Source organism: Hyperolius riggenbachi, chromosome 2 (assembly GCF_040937935.1).
Source record: "Hyperolius riggenbachi isolate aHypRig1 chromosome 2, aHypRig1.pri, whole genome shotgun sequence".
Lineage (NCBI taxonomy): Eukaryota > Metazoa > Chordata > Amphibia > Anura > Hyperoliidae > Hyperolius > Hyperolius riggenbachi.
Genome location: NC_090647.1, coordinates 566,278,311 through 566,296,398, shown reverse-complemented (window position 1 = coordinate 566,296,398; position 18,088 = coordinate 566,278,311). Strand labels below are relative to the sequence as shown.

Here is an 18,088-nt window from a genome sequence, read left to right as displayed (position 1 = left end):
CTATCTTCCTACCTGTTAGTGCTGGCCCCTGTAGCAGATCCGAAGTTGAACGCCATACTGCTGGTGACGAGTCCTGCACAGTTTTGCCGAATTACAAACTGCAGGAAAACCCCGCTCCCACCATCAGGAGACAGCCTCACTACAGACACTGCGCATGCGCACACAAGTTAGCGCGGCATGTCGTACATCACCATGTCGCAACTTCGGAGCCGTACAGGCCGCCATGTTGGAGGCGGATCTCAGTATTGTGATGTGATGACAAACAGGGGTGGTGCCATATCCACAGTAGTGCTTCCCGAATCCCTATTGCTAATCGGGCAGAATGATCTCTGTGACTCCGAAACGGCTGATGAACGGATGTTTCGGAGTTACTGGCGGCAAGTGGCAAAAGGCATAAAACCGGACATCTTAATTGTCCGGTTTAACATGCCTTTTTGGACAGGACACAGCGGCCAAAAACCGGACTGTCCGGTCTAAAACCGGACACCTGGCAACCCTGATAGCATTACACTGTCATCAGGACTCTGCATAGGGAAGGAGGGAGGCACTGGGGCAGGAGGGTGAACCGCCTTTCCATCATCAGGCGCCCGTAGGCATGTGCCTACACTGCCTTATGGTAAATCAGGCCTTGATGGTATATAGGCTGACATATAACATAACATTTACTTTTTGATTTTTTGGGCGAGGAGGATTTCTTGGCCTTCTTCTTGCCGGGGGATGGGTCTCTGGAGCCGCCATCTTGTGTTTCCTGCGCACGTTTCAATGCCTCCATCTCCTGCTCCAGCCTCTCCTGGTAGCGCACCTCCTCCTGTTGCACCCAGGGGGCGATAGAGTCTGCCACCAGCTCCAGGTAGTTCCTGCCAGGAAGAGAATATGAACCATGGCCGGAATTTTCTATAAAATAATAACCAGGGCTGTAACTTTTCATCTGCTGCTCACACACAGCCCATTAGAGTCATTGTGAGGCCTTGCAGACAGGACCCTATTGCAGAAAACAGCATCAAGTCAATTGCAATGTGAACTCACTGCCTGTATGAGTGTCCATATCACTGTATTGTAACAGATCACATGATCCTAACACTCCTATAGTTTATTTCAGGATTTCTACACATGTGCTGTAACATGCATGATACATAACAGCTGTTCATGCTATAAAACAGTTTGCTGCGTTAGACACTCGTTATAACGGACATGGCGTGAACTCAAAGCGAACTTGAACTCAGTAAAATTATTTAAAGTAAACACATAGATGTACCTGCAAATGAATATTACATACTTACCTCATAGTCAGTTTCTCTCAGAAGCTCACCATTTTCTTCTTACAATGATTCCTTCCAGTTCTGACAAGATTTTGTCAGAACTGATATATATCAGTTGCTGTCAGTTATATATCCTTGCTGTCAGTTATAACTGAAAGGACAACTAATGTGCAAGGTAATGTCCATGTTTCCCTATGGCTCATGTGGATGGTATTACAGTTTACTAGTGTGCTGACCAGGAAGCTGTTATGGGGTAATGGCCATTTTCAAAATGGAGGACGGAGAATTCCATTGATCACAGTGGACAAACAGGACGCAGGAGAGGAGAAAGAGATTGAGGAGTAGACTACACGGGAGGTAAGTATGATGTGTGTATGGTTATTTTGACTTTTATTTTTCAGTTCAAGTTTGTTTTAACTCTAACATGGGAAGCCCACACATGCATTATGGGGGTAACCTCTTCTCATGTCAAGCTGAACACTTGCCAATACCTTCTTTTTAAGAAAAATGGAATTGTTCTTGACATAGGAGTTTCAGCCAAGAAGCTATATCAATATTAGTGGTTTAGGATCATCTTGCATGGGTGAGAACGCTACCTCACATGACCTGTGCTGTACGGAATGCATAGTTGTTTCTTTCTCGGACTGCCCGGAAGTGATGCATTGTGGGAGGGATGGAGTAATCACATGACCTGTGGTGTGTGGAATGTATAGCTGTTACTTTCAGGCACATGCATGATTCTCGGACTGCCCGGAAGTGATGCATTGTGGGAGTGATGGAGTAATCACATGACCTGTGGTGTGTGGAATGTATAGCTGTTACTTTCAGGCACATGCATGATTCTCGGACTGCCCGGAAGTGATGCATTGTGGGAGTGATGGAGTAATCACATGACCTGTGGTGTGTAGAATGTATAGCTGTTACTTTCAGGCACATGCATGATTCTCGGACTGCCCGGAAGTGATGCATTGTGGGAGTGATGGAGTAATCACATGACCTGTGGTGTGTGGAATGTATAGCTGTTACTTTCAGGCACATGCATGATTCCTGGACTGTCCGGAAGTGATGCATTGTGGGAGTGATGGAGTAATCACATGACCTTTGCTGTACGGAATGTATAGCTGTTTCTTTCAGGCACATGATTCCTGGACTGGCAGGAAGTGATGCATTGTGGGAGTGATGGAGTAATCACATGACCTGTGGTGTACGGAATGTATAGCTGTTAAACTTTCAGGGACATGCATGATTACTGGACTGTCCGGAAGTGATGCATTGTGGGAGTGATGGAGTAGTCACATGACCAGTGGTGTACGGAATGTATAGCTGTTACTTTCAGGGACATGCATGATTACTGGACTGCCAAGAAGTGATGCATTGTGGGAGTGATGGAGTAATCACATGACCTTTGCTGTACGGAATGTACAGCTGTTTCTTTCAGGCACATGCATGATTCTTGGACTGCCCGGAAGTGATGCATTGTGGGAGTGATGGAATAATCACATGACCTGTGGTGTGTGGAATGTATAGCTGTTTCTTTCAGGCACATGCATGATTCTTGGCCTGCCCGGAAGTGATGCATTGTGGGAGTGATGGAGTAATCACATGACCTTTGCTGTACGGAATGTATAGCTGTTTCTTTCAGGCACATGATTCCTGGACTGGCAGGAAGTGATGCATTGTGGGAGTGATGGAGTAATCACATGACCTTTGCTGTACGGATGTATAGCTGTTTCTTTCAGGCACATGATTCCTGGACTGGCAGGAAGTGATGCATTGTGGGAGTGATGGAGTAATCACATGACCTGTGGTGTGTGGAATGTACAGCTGTTACTTTCAGGAGCATGCATGATTCTTGGACTGCCCGGAAGTGATGCATTGTGGGAGTGATGGAGTAATCACATGACCTGTGGTGTGTGGAATGTATAGCTGTTACTTTCAGGCACATGCATGATTCTCGGACTGCCCGGAAGTGATGCATTGTGGGAGTGATGGAGTAATCACATGACCTGTGGTGTGTGGAATGTATAGCTGTTACTTTCAGGCACATGCATGATTCCTGGACTGTCCGGAAGTGATGCATTGTGGGAGTGATGGAGTAATCACATGACCTGTGGTGTGTGGAATGTATAGCTGTTTCTTTCAGGCACATGCATGATTCTTGGCCTGCCCGGAAGTGATGCATTGTGGGAGTGATGGAGTAATCACATGACCTTTGCTGTACGGAATGTATAGCTGTTTCTTTCAGGCACATGATTCCTGGACTGGCAGGAAGTGATGCATTGTGGGAGTGATGGAGTAATCACATGACCTGTGGTGTACGGAATGTATAGCTGTTACTTTCAGGGACATGCATGATTACTGGACTGTCCGGAAGTGATGCATTGTGGGAGTGATGGAGTAGTCACATGACCAGTGGTGTACGGAATGTATAGCTGTTACTTTCAGGGACATGCATGATTACTGGACTGCCAAGAAGTGATGCATTGTGGGAGTGATGGAGTAATCACATGACCTTTGCTGTACGGAATGTATAGCTGTTTCTTTCAGGCACATGATTCCTGGACTGGCAGGAAGTGATGCATTGTGGGAGTGATGGAGTAATCACATGACCTGTGGTGTGTGGAATGTATAGCTGTTACTTTCAGGGACATGCATGATTACTGGACTGTCCGGAAGTGATGCATTGTGGGAGTGATGGAGTAGTCACATGACCAGTGGTGTACGGAATGTATAGCTGTTACTTTCAGGGACATGCATGATTACTGGACTGCCAAGAAGTGATGCATTGTGGGAGTGATGGAGTAATCACATGACCTTTGCTGTACGGAATGTACAGCTGTTTCTTTCAGGCACATGCATGATTCCTGGACTGGCAGGAAGTGATGCATTGTGGGAGTGATGGAGTAATCACATGACCTGTGGTGTGTGGAATGTACAGCTGTTACTTTCAGGAGCATGCATGATTCTTGGACTGCCCGGAAGTGATGCATTGTGGGAGTGATGGAGTAATCACATGACCTGTGGTGTGTGGAATGTATAGCTGTTACTTTCAGGCACATGCATGATTCTCGGACTGCCCGGAAGTGATGCATTGTGGGAGTGATGGAGTAATCACATGACCTGTGGTGTGTGGAATGTATAGCTGTTACTTTCAGGCACATGCATGATTCCTGGACTGTCCGGAAGTGATGCATTGTGGGAGTGATGGAGTAATCACATGACCTGTGGTGTGTGGAATGTATAGCTGTTTCTTTCAGGCACATGCATGATTCTTGGCCTGCCCGGAAGTGATGCATTGTGGGAGTGATGGAGTAATCACATGACCTTTGCTGTACGGAATGTATAGCTGTTTCTTTCAGGCACATGATTCCTGGACTGGCAGGAAGTGATGCATTGTGGGAGTGATGGAGTAATCACATGACCTGTGGTGTACGGAATGTATAGCTGTTACTTTCAGGGACATGCATGATTACTGGACTGTCCGGAAGTGATGCATTGTGGGAGTGATGGAGTAGTCACATGACCAGTGGTGTACGGAATGTATAGCTGTTACTTTCAGGGACATGCATGATTACTGGACTGCCAAGAAGTGATGCATTGTGGGAGTGATGGAGTAATCACATGACCTTTGCTGTACGGAATGTATAGCTGTTTCTTTCAGGCACATGATTCCTGGACTGGCAGGAAGTGATGCATTGTGGGAGTGATGGAGTAATCACATGACCTGTGGTGTGTGGAATGTATAGCTGTTACTTTCAGGGACATGCATGATTACTGGACTGTCCGGAAGTGATGCATTGTGGGAGTGATGGAGTAGTCACATGACCAGTGGTGTACGGAATGTATAGCTGTTACTTTCAGGGACATGCATGATTACTGGACTGCCAAGAAGTGATGCATTGTGGGAGTGATGGAGTAATCACATGACCTTTGCTGTACGGAATGTACAGCTGTTTCTTTCAGGCACATGCATGATTCTTGGACTGCCCGGAAGTGATGCATTGTGGGAGTGATGGAATAATCACATGACCTGTGGTGTGTGGAATGTATAGCTGTTTCTTTCAGGCACATGCATGATTCTTGGCCTGCCCGGAAGTGATGCATTGTGGGAGTGATGGAGTAATCACATGACCTTTGCTGTACGGAATGTATAGCTGTTTCTTTCAGGCACATGATTCCTGGACTGGCAGGAAGTGATGCATTGTGGGAGTGATGGAGTAATCACATGACCTTTGCTGTACGGATGTATAGCTGTTTCTTTCAGGCACATGATTCCTGGACTGGCAGGAAGTGATGCATTGTGGGAGTGATGGAGTAATCACATGACCTGTGGTGTGTGGAATGTACAGCTGTTACTTTCAGGAGCATGCATGATTCTTGGACTGCCCGGAAGTGATGCATTGTGGGAGTGATGGAGTAATCACATGACCTTTGCTGTACGGAATGTATAGCTGTTTCTTTCAGGCACATGCATGATTCTTGGACTGCCCGGAAGTGATGCATTGTGGGAGTGATGGAATAATCACATGACCTGTGGTGTGTGGAATGTATAGCTGTTACTTTCAGGCACATGCATGATTCCTGGACTGTCCGGAAGTGATGCATTGTGGGAGTGATGGAGTAATCACATGACCTGTGGTGTGTAGAATGTATAGCTGTTACTTTCAGGGACATGCATGATTCTTGGCTTGCCCGGAAGTGATGCATTGTGGGAGCGATGGAGTAATCACATGACCTGTGGTGTATGGAATGTACAGCTGTTACTTTCAGGCACATGATTTTTGGACTGCCCGGAAGTGATGCATTGTGGGAGCGATGGAGTAATCACATGACCTGTGGTGTATGGAATGTATAGCTGTTACTTTCAGGAGCATGCATGATTCCTGGACTGCCCAGAAGCGATGCATTGTGGGAGTGATGGAATAATCACATGAACTGGTGATTACCAGAGACTGGCACAGGTCACACTATGTCAGCCTCATGTGCAGAGGGCCCCCCGTGTGATACGCTCGCTGCAGACCCCGGAGGGCAGAGCTCACCTGAAGCTGACGTTGGAATGGAGCGCCATGTCCCAGGCCTCCTGGCTCTGGTGGTAGTGGTTCATGGGGTTGTGCAGGATGAGCAGCAGAGAATTGTCCTGGGTGTAATAATAGGAGTCCAGGCACTGGTAGGACTCGGCGGCGTCATGCAGCACCTGCAGCAGGACAGAGGAGGCACTATTATTATTATTATATGTGATGCATATGGACCATCAGGAGAATCACTATCCCTCCCCTGCAGAGCTCACACTCTAACGCCTCTGAGAGATTCCAGGGCACATATCTGGGGCTCTGACATAAAATCTGGAAGCGTATTTTTAGGATGTGTAAGGTACCGGAGCATTGTTGCCAACTCATCCCTTTAATTACTGACACATCTAAGTTATACAGGTTCTGGGGCTATTTGCTCATAATCAGTGCCTTAACTGCATCTACCTAGCCACGAAACCTGTATAATTCATATGTGTCAGTAATTAAAGGGATGAGTTGGCAACACTGTACCAGAGTGCCAGGAGGAAACCCACGCAAACACGGGGAGAACATACAGAGTCCATGCAGATAAGTGTGTCTGGAGGAAACCATCCTGGGAGGATAGTGTGTCTGGGAGGAAGACCTATAATCCCCCTGAGGAAAGTACATTGTGTACACAGCTGCTCCTCCCACATGGGAAGTACATTGTGTACACAGCTGCTCCTCCCACATGGGAAGTACATTGTGTACACAGCTGCTCCTCCCACATGGGAAGTACATTGTGTACACAGCAGCTCCTCCCACATGGGACGTATTCATACATTGGATACCAGAGATGTAGCGAGGATGGTCAGCACCTCTGCATACACGGCAATTGCTGATCTACACAGGTATGAGACGGTTTCCTTTGCAGGCAATCAGATGTGGGAGACATCCTTTCTAGAATTCCTGCGTGGGCTGAAGCAGTAAGAGAGGGTGGCAGCCAATTAGGAGGCATGGCAGACAAGGCGAGGACCTGACAGTCAAACAGTGATCCTGACTGCTGAGGAGAGGAACTGATAGAGCCACTAGATGCAAAGGAAATGTACTGTATAGGGGAGGAGGGAACCACAAGACACCAGGGAACTCTATGGGGGAGGGATGGGAACCACTAGACACCAGGGAATTGTACAGAGGTGGACACTAGACATCTAGTCTGGTCCAAGACATGGTCCCAGTTTTCAATTCCAGCCCACTGTGAATTTGAGTTTGACACCCCTTCTATAAGGAAATGCGGTTAGAGTGACCGGCCCCTGACAGTACCTGTATGAGGAGTTCTGGGTTGTAATGCTCAGAGTAGCACCAGTCACTCAGACATCTCTTCTGTGTCTTCTGGATGTCCTGGAGTTCAACCTGTGGGGTGTCCGTCCCTTTGGAGTCCTGCAGGAAAACACACAGGGGACAGTAACAGAGAGAACACACAGGGCACAATGGCAGAGAGAACACACAGGGGACAATGACAGAGAGAACACACAGGGGACAATGACAGAGAGAACACACAGGGGACAATGACAGACTTTTTCTCTTGGATTGACCACAATGGTACATGCTAGGCTGGCTTCAGCATGTAGTGTGGTTGATGGTATAGGGGTTAAGTCAGATACCTACTACACCTGGGTTCAATTCCCAGCCATGGTAAGTAAGCTGGCTTTTGAAACACTACAATTCCCAGGAAGATGAGATGAGAGAGGAAGAGAGATTTTTTTTTAATTCCGTAAAATTCCGCGACAATAAAAAAAAATTCCGCGGAATTCTGTTTAAAGGTTTAGCAATTCCGTTCCGACCGCCGGAATCGGAATTGACCTAATTCTGGCAGGAATCGCGGAATTAAGAATTCCGTGGAATGCAGCAAGCATCCCTAGCTATCATGTTGTGATCACTATTTCCCAAATGTTCTTGAACCTGCACATTTGATACATTATCTGGTCTATTAGAAATGATCAGATCCAGTAACGCATTCCCCCTAGTTGGTTCCGTTACCATTTGAGTCAAGTAATTGTCCTGTAGTGCTGCCAGAAATCTGCTGCTTTTACCAGAATGGGTAGCCTCAATACTCCAGTCAATGTCTGGAAAGTTGTCTATGACCTCATTTTTACTTGCAGCTTTTTCAATCTGCTGTAGTAATCGCAGTTCTGCAGCTTCATTAATAAGAGGTGGCCTGTAGCATACCCCAATAAGCAATTGGCAACTTTTATTGATACACTAACTTTTATTTCCACCATGAATATTTACCCAAATGGACTCCACATCTTCGCAATCTTCACCCAGCTGAGACAAACCCCTCCACCATTCCTCCCTGCTCTATCCTTCCTAAACACACAGGGCTTGATTCACAAAGCGGTGCTTACTGTTAGCACTCCTGTGAAAACCCCCTTAGCACGTCTAAACAAGCTTTTCGCGCATAAAACTTTACGCGCGTACTGCACAGAGCGCAGGGCGCACCGCACGAAGTGCCCATTAAAGCCTATGGGACTTAGCACGCGTAAAACTTTGCGCGCGTAAAACTTTTTGCGCGCAAAGTTAGCGCGCGATCTGATTGAGAAATCCGGTGCTAACCTACTTAGCACCCTGGTTAGCGCATCTAAAGACTTTAGACGTGCTAAGTAGGTTAGCACCGCTTTGTGAATCAAGCCCATTGTATCCTTCCACATTTGTTATCCAATCATGGCTTTCATCCATCCATGTCTCGGTTATTCCCACAATGTCATAGCCTTTGTCATTCAGAATGAACTCTAGTTCGTCCATTTTATTTGCAAGGCTCCGAGCATTGGTTACCATGCACTTTATATTTTACCTCCACAATTTCCAAGTTTGGTTACATTTAATGGACTACAAGAAAGAAGGACAACTGAAGTGAAAAATATATGGAGGCTGCCATATTTATTTATTTCCTTATAAGCAATACTAGTTGCCTGGCTATCCTGCAGATCCTCTGCCTCTAATACTTTTAGCCATAGACCCAGAACAAGCATGTAGCAGATCAGGTGTTTCTGACATTATTGTCATATCTGACAAGATTAGCTGCATACTTATTTCTGGTGTTATTCAGACACTACTGCAGCCTAATAGATCAGCAGGACTGCCAGGCAACTAGTATTGATTAAAAGGAAATAAGCATGGCAGCCTCCATATTCTTCTCATTTTGGTTGTCCTTTAACTACCTCCTTACCCTTTACACTGTGTGTCCCCCCCCCCCCCCCATCTATTTTGAGCCTTAACGCTCCTGCCTCCCCACAGATTCTGGTTTAACCACTTCACCACTGAGGGTTTTTTACCCTAACAGACCAGAGCAATTTTCACCTGTCAGCACCCCTACCTTTTAATCACCAATAACTTTATCACAGCTTATCACAACAAAATGATCTATTCCTTGTTTTTTTCACCACCAATTAGGCTTTCTTTGGTTAGAACATTTTGCTAAGAATTATTTTATTCTTAATGCATTTTAATGGGAATATTACGAAAAAAATGGGAAAATAATAATTTCTCAGTTTTCAGCAATTATAGTTTTAAAACAAAACATGCTACTGTAATTAAAACCCACATATTTTATTTTCCAATTTGTCCCGGTTATTACACCATTTAAATAATGTCCCTATCACAATGTATTGTACCAATAGGTGGCAAGGAGTTGTGCCGATGGGGAGGAGAGGCTTTCAGGCTGGGAACACACTTGGCAGAAACGCTAGCGTTGCGGGAAAACGTAGCGTTTTTGCCGCTAATGGTAGTCAATGGGCGACATAAAAAATGCATATAAAAAACGCATATGCGTTGTGTATGCGTTTTATAATATGCGTAACTATTTAAAAAGCTGGTTTTGTTGCATAACATCAAAAATGCACATAATGAAAGTCAATGGTGGCCCAATGTAATGCGTTTTGTATGCATTTTTTACATGCGGTTTTTTATTGTTTTCTGTTGTATTTCCGCTTCCTGTTGTCTTCCTAGTGATTTGCATACAATGCAATAGAAAAACGCATACAAAACGCATATGCATTTTCTATATGCGAACCGCAAAAGTGTTAAAACGCACGCAAAACGCATGTGTGGGGAAAAACGCAAACGCACAAAAAAGGCACTACCAATGCTAAAACACACGTGACAGAAAACGCACCCTTTCACCCATTGACAAGTGTGCACTCAGCCTCAAACACAGAGCAGGGCACTAGGGGCACTTGCACTGGGGGGGCAGCTTTGCAGGCGGCGGGACGAGGGCTATTTCCAATAGATCCCACTGTGATCAGGTATAATCAGAGAGCAATCTATCTAATGGTGGCTCTGATGGCACATTGAGTGACGTATATGTACACTAACCCCTCCAATCTGTAGACGTGATTGCTTGCAGCTGCCGTGTCTCAGGACAGATCAGTACATACAGACTGACGCTGCTCAGAATATAAACCTCATATGATGGGACACAATACAAGTCATGTACACGGCGATCTCTCCCGCCCCGCCTGCCGTCTCCTCTCCTAACAAGCGATTTCCTGACGGCGGATGAAAGGCCGCGGCGTCCTGTGCCCGCCCAGGTGAGAGACGAGAGACCTGGCAACGGCCGATGCGCGACGCAGCGATTAGATGTCCGGCCAAGAAGATGTCGGAGTAATGACTGGTCATCATGTGACGGCCCGGCTGATGATCTCATGGGATGACCTCATACGGGGAGCACGGCTGCAGTCAGGTGTGATTAGCGGTAACATGTCGGCCCGTGTTACTGCAATCTGGGCTGAGGACAGCGGAATCGGGGCCAGATATACGCAGATTCTGCCAGGACTCCCCCGGTCTCTCTGCAGCTTACATAGAGCTGAATAGGGAGAGGGCCGGCTCTGTGAGGACCCCCCGGGGGGGGAGGGGCCTCCAATCAGCACATTTGGTGGACGAACTACAAGGTCTAGATACCTTTTAGGGCTGCATCATAGCCTGGCAACATAAATCCCAGGCTGGCAGCATGCGTCCTGTAACAGGGTAACATAAAAACTTCCTGTTCACACTTGGGCCAATCATGCAGCCTTTCTCCAAAATGCAGCCAATCATCATGCAGTGCAACCCGTGCTAAGTCCCGCCCGCGGAGGTATCGGAGCTCCTGGCTGGCTCAGATTCTAGATCTTGTAGTTTGTTCACCAAATGTGCATCCATGCTAAAGAGTAACAGCAGCGCTACTCATTGCACCGCATTCAGACATCAGCTTACCTGCCAGCCGACCATGGGTGTCACCAGGACCGGTTCAAGTAACAATTGGGCCCTAGGGCAAAATTAGCCTGGGGGCCCCCCAACAGACACCCCCCCCCCCGACCAAAAAGCGTCATTAGAGGCCCTTTGTTGCAGCCAAATGTCCCTCCTGGGCCCCTGAGCTGGCTGCTGACCCTCCCCCAATCACCTCCCAACTTAACAGACTCTGCAGAGTCCCTGGGGAGCAACAGTTAAGATGGGGAGGGACACCTTGGGGGCCCCTACAGGCTCTGGGGCCCTGGGGCAATTGCCCATTTTTTCCTATGGTAGCTCTGGCCCTGGGTGTCACCCCGACAGTGGCGGCTTCACATTTTGAGGGGGGCACAAAGGGTGTACGATGGCTGGCGGGGCCCATTTGGGTGATAAAAATCAATGTTTGTATGGTGAGTTTTAGTTGGTTTTTTTTTGCCTAACTAAAGTGATAAAATGAAGGCTAACTAGCTCAGCAATGATAGGAACCAAATGTAAACATCACAAACCGACTCAGAGGTTTTTGAGCAGAGGATATTGTCCAAATGATGGTGCTATTATTGAGACTAGAGCTTGTATTTTACATACAGGAAGTTTTGAATCAGGATCCACAACTTCCTGTCTGCAAAATACATTCTCTAGGTTATTGGCTAATTTAAAAGAAAAACAGCAAGCTTTCAGCTGGTAAGCCTTCTTCAGACTCTATCCCTGGTGACTGACAATGTTAGAACATATAATCAGAAGGCGGTAGAGAGACTTTTTTGCAAATATAAGAGTCATCCAGATACAATAATTATATGGGATCTTGCAAGGATTGTAAGGTATTTATGGCAAACAGATAAGATCCTCGGTTCACTTATTCCCTACATAGACTCAGGCTGACATGGAGGTTTTTTTTTACAGACCTTATCCTGTTCACTGTACGCTGCTGGAGCCTGGAACCAGTTAACTGTGTGTATGGGAGAGGGGGGGAGCACAGTGATTTCCGGGGGAGAGGGGCAGTGCCCCAGTGTAGCACCACCCATCCACGCTGACATATGGGGCATGCACCGCCCACTGTTCACTATATACAGAGTCAGCATCATGTAGGAGCCAAAAAACATGATTACTGTAAAAGAAGTTTTATTATATCCGGGTTTCCTATACCGGGTGTTGCCCCCATAGACTTATAATGGAGATTGGCTGGAACCTGGAGAGGTAGTTTACTATACCCGAGTTTATTATATTGACATTATACTGTAATGAAGATCTGGTATCTGGTGGAGGTAGATGTGAGTGCAATCTATGCCTAACAATGCTATGTTTATGATCAATACTTGTTCCTCACTGCAGGGTCCTTGTAAAGTGGACCTGAACTCTTGCACAGCGCACAATGAAAAGTCTGCATTTCACATATAGCTGCTGAAGAAATCCACTGCTCTGTGTTCCTGTGCTTGTTTAGCCAAATCAAAGTGTCTAATTAGTTTTTATCAGCAACTGTGAATAGATATACAAGAAGCTCACAACAAACAAAGATCATGCAAATGAATAGACAACAGGTCAGTGTCTTTCTTGAAAATAGTCTGTTCTAGTCCACTAGGGGGGGGGGGGGGGGGGAAGAGGCCCCCCCTTACAATCTGTCTCTCAGTCCTCCTGAAGATTACTTGTAATTCTTCCTCATATGTCAGTGAATATGTAAAAGCATTAGCTGCAGCCCTGGAACTTGTATATTACAGAACAAGTAACAACCACAACCCTTGGCTGTTTCTATCCTCATACGCTGCTGCTGCACCATAATCCTGTAGGAAAGGAGCTGGAGGTGTAACTGTCCTGCAGGTGGCGGTATTTTCCATAGTCTGCCAGCACTGTTTTATTTTGCATTTATCTATTATCTCCACTTTTGTACACAACTCGCTGACAACTAAACCTGCCACGTGAGACTTTTATGAATTGTAGAATAAAGCTGCCAGTATCAGAGGCGAAGCTGTAGAGAGTGCGGCAGAATGCCAGTTATTTCCTCCGTCTTTATAAGAGCAGAGTGGCGGATGGGACACATTTCTGTATAGGCCCTACAGGCCAGGCCTAGGGCGGCCGCTGCTCAAGGGGGTAGCTGGACATGGAATGAGAGGGGCTGCTGTACATGGATGATACACATGGAAGAGGAGGCTGCACATGGAATGGGAGGGGCTGCAGTACATGGATGGTATTTCATGGAAGAGTGGGCTGCACATGGAATGGGAGGGGCTGCTGCACATGGATGATATACACGGAAGAGGAGGTTGCACATGGATTGGGAGGGGCTTCTGCACATGGAATGGGAGGGGCTGCTGCACATGGAATGGGAGGGGCTGCTGCACATGGAATGGGAGGGGCTACTGCACATGGAATGGGAGGGGGGCTGCTTTACATGGATGATACACATGGAAGAGGGGGCTGTGCATGGAATGGGAGGGGCTACTGCACATGGAATGGGAGGGGGGCTGCTTTACATGGATGATACACATGGAAGAGGGGGCTGTGCATGGAATGGGAGGGGCTACTGCACATGGAATGGGAGGGGGGCTGCTTTACATGGATGATACACATGGAAGAGGGGGCTGTGCATGGAATGGGAGGGGCTACTGCACACGGAATAGGAGGGGGGCTGCTTTACATGGATGATACACATGGAAGAGGGGGCTGTGCATGGAATGGGAGGGGCTACTGCACACGGAATGGGAGGGGGGCTGCTTTACATGGATGATACACATGGAAGAGGGGGCTGTGCATGGAATGGGAGGGGGCTGGTGTACATGGATGTTACCCATGGAAGAGGGGGCTGTATATGGAATGGGAGGGCTGCTGTACATGGACGTTACACATGGAAGAGGGGGCTGCATATGGAATAGGAGGGGCTGCTGTACATGGATATATACGGCCAGGGTCGGACTGGGACACTAAGGGCCCACCAAGGAAGTTTCAGCCTGGGGCCCGCCCCCCTCTCCCCCCCCCTCTCCTCCCCCCCTTTCATTTTGGGCTCACATACACACGTACTCTACGAATTTTGCATGATTTTATGGTAGGGAATAGATTGTGAGCACTTCTGAGGACAGTCTCCAATAGGGATATGACCACATGCGGCGCAAAAAAAACCCCCAAAAAAAACCCCACAACATAAGTAGCGGTGTTATTCACAGAGATTAGGTCCGACCAGATACATTTTAGATAAAATAATCAAATAGTTACATGCCTCATGATAATTCATCAAGTAGTCAAATGGCAGCAGATTTTCCGACAAAATGCAATCAGATTGGCGGCAGATTTCCTCACAAAATGCAATCAGATTGGCAGCAGATATCCCCACAAAATGCAATCAGATTGGCAGCAGATATCCCCACTAAATGCAATCAGATTGGCAGCAGATATCCCCACAAAATGCAATCAGATTGGCAGCAGATATCCCCACAAAATACAATCTGATTGGCGGCAGATATCCCCACAAAATGCAATCAGATTGGCAGCAGATACCCCCACAAAATGCAATCAGATTGGCAGCAGATTTCCCCACAAAATACAATCTGATTGGCGGCAGATTTCCTCACAAAATGCAATCAGATTGGCAGCAGATATCCCCACAAAATGCAATCAGATTGGCAGCAGATATCCCCACTAAATGCAATCAGATTGGCAGCAGATATCCCCACAAAATGCAATCAGTTTGGCAGCAGATATCCCCACAAAATGCAATCAGATTGGCGGCACATTTCCCCACAAAATACAATCTGATTGGCGGCAGATATCCCCACAAAATGCAATTAGATTGGCAGCAGATATCACCACAAAATGCAAATAAATTGGTGGCAGATATCCCCACAAAATGCAATCAGATTGGCGGTAGATATCCCCACTAAGTTCAATCAGATTGGCGGCAGATTTCCCCACAAAATGCAATTAGATTGGCAGCAGATATCCCCACAAAATGCAATCAGATTGGCGGCAGATATCCCCACAAAATGCAATCAGATTGGCGGCAGATATCCCCACAAAATGCAATTAGATTGGCGGCAGATTTCCTCACAAAACGCAATCAGATTGGCGGCAGATTTCCCCACAAAATACAATTAGATTGGCAGCAGATACCCCCACAAAATGCAATTAGATTGGCAGCAGATATCCCCACAAAATGCAATTAGATTTGCAGCAGATATCCCCACAAAATACAATTAGATTTGCGGCAGATTTCCCCACAAAATGCAATTAGATTGACGGCAGATATCCCCACAAAATGCAAATAGATTGGCGGCAGATATCCCCACAAAGGCAGGTTCCCAGTTAGTGGGGGCCCCCATGCTGGAAGGGGGGGCAGCGGGGAGGGTGGGAACCTTCCCCTCCCTCCCTCACCTAGAGCCCCCCCTTCCATGCTCCCCCCCAGTTAGGTATGCAGGAGTGCCCCCATGCATGCTGGAAGGGGGAAAAGTGGGCACAGAGCAGCGGGGAGGGGGGGGGAAGCCTACCCCCCTCCCTCACCTAGGGGCCCCCCCCTTGTGCGCCTCCCCTCCCTCCAGAATTGCACCCAGCAGCGGCAACGAGCAGAAATCACTTACCAGCATCAGATCGATAGCTCTGCGTGCCGCTACTGGTCTTCGTCTCCGGCACTGCTGTCCAATCACGCTCTCACAGGAAGTACTGCGAGAGCGTGATTGGATAGCGTCAGTGCAGGAGACCAGCCCAGCCCAGCGGCACGCAGAGCTATCGATCTGATGCCGGTAAGCTATTCCCCACTGCTGTCGCTGGCTGGCTGCAATTCTGGAAGGGGGGGCCCCTAGGTGAGGGAGGGGGAGGGAGGCTTTCCCCCCTCCCCACTGCTCTGTGCACAATTTCCCCCCTTCCTGCGCTGTGCCCCCCTCCTTCTCAGCTCTGGGGCCCCGAGGAGGCAGGGCAGCCGGGGCCTACCGATGGAAAAATCGGTGGTTCGGTGGCTCAGTCCGAGCCTGGGTAGGATTGGCGCTGAGCTCTCCTCTTAGTGGGGGGCGTCTGTGGAGGATATACTGTTTTGATTGGCGCTGAGCTCTCCTCTTAGCGGGGGGCGTCTGTGGAGGATATACTGGGCAGGATTGGTTCTGTGTGCTCCTCTCAGTGGGGGGTGTCTGGAGGGGATATATGGTTTAGGATTGGCGCTGTGCACTCCTCTCATGTGGGGGGGGGGGGGGCGTCTGCAGAGGATATACGGCGCAGGATTGGCGCTGTCTGCAGGGGGGCATCTGCGGAGGAACATTCTATGGAGACATCTCTCACACGTGGTCGTCCATCTTGTTCTCCGCAGCTGACGGCTTCTCAGTTTTGGTCTCTTTCCCGCGGCGTCTCCATCCATCACACGATCAGTCAGGACGCTCTCTGCGGCTCGTCCAACATTATATTACTAGCAGCTGGGAGACGCTGCACCAATCAGCTGCCAGACAAGCCCCAATTCTCCTGCGCTTCCCATCAGCTAAATATTTGTATTGTTAGGTTATGCTGATCTGCGTCCCGACAGTAATTGCAAGCAGACCCCGCGATTGCCTTCAAGGCAGGGATAAATAGGCTGGGCGTGGCCAGAATGGATGACAGGTGTTTATCGCACCTTCCTGGCGGAACACCTCCAATCCTACCGCCCGCAGGGGGGCGCAGGATGTCACAATGGCCTGTACGGGGAGGGAGAGGGAGTGACAGCGACCTCACAATAACTGGCTCTGTCTGTAATGGGATGAATGTGGAAATTTGAAATAACCCTCGTTTGGCTAGTGAAGAATTCTTTTTATAAACTCATCTGCTTCATAAGAAATCCAGCTAATGTCAGCAAAAACATAATTCAAAGCAGTAATAAGATCTCAACCACATAAACCCCCCTTGCGACCAGGCCATTTTTTTTACAAATTAGGCCACTCGCTGCAGGGCCGCACAAAGTCAGCACACAAGTGATCCCCCCCCCTTTTCTGCCCACCAACAGAGCCCTCTGTTGGTGGGTTGTGATCGCTCCCCCGATGTTTATTTATTTTGTTGTAATTATTTTTTTGTTTATTTTTATAATAAATTTTGCTTTTTTTTTATTTTAACCTCCCCCTTCCTCCCTCCGCCCACCAGCCAATCAGCGCGATCAGCTGTCATTGGCATCAGCCTATGACAGCGGATCACCTCTCCGAAGCCCAGGGCGACAGCCGTGTCACACGGCTGTCCCCAGTACAGTGCTGCCTTAGATCGCAGCGACCGTCTGACAGTCTCCTAGCGGCCGACCGCCGACTGATGGCGGAGCTGAGCTGCGTCATTCAAGAAGAGATGCGTGCGCATCGGCACACGATCTCCTGCAAAAACCCCGCCCCAGGACTTCCCGCCAATTGGCATAGACCGGTCCTGGGGCTGCTGCTGTGTTCACGCCAATTGGCGTTACATGGTCGGTAAGGGGTTAAAGAGAACCTGAGGTGAGAGAGATATGGAGGCTGCCACAATTATTTCCTTTCAAACAATATTAGTTGCCTGGCAGCCCTCCTGATCCTGTGTCTCTAATACTATTGGCCAAAGAACCTGAAAAAGCATGCAGCACATCAGGTACTCTGACTCAGCTTTTATTCGATTAGCTATATGCTTGCT

General features: G+C 47.9%; 1 protein-coding gene across 1 annotated transcript in view; it reads right to left on the bottom strand.

Annotated features, from left to right (window-relative positions):
• Positions 1-18,088, bottom strand: part of SPAG17 (sperm associated antigen 17) — a 311,336-nt gene that overhangs the window by 85,943 nt on the left and 207,305 nt on the right. The window contains exons 16-18 of the mRNA XM_068270990.1: positions 7,571-7,687; positions 6,299-6,453; positions 667-857 (exon numbers count right to left, since the gene is read on the bottom strand). Coding sequence (XP_068127091.1) covers positions 667-857; positions 6,299-6,453; positions 7,571-7,687 — 463 coding nt within the window. The remainder of the gene's footprint in view (positions 1-666; positions 858-6,298; positions 6,454-7,570; positions 7,688-18,088) is intronic.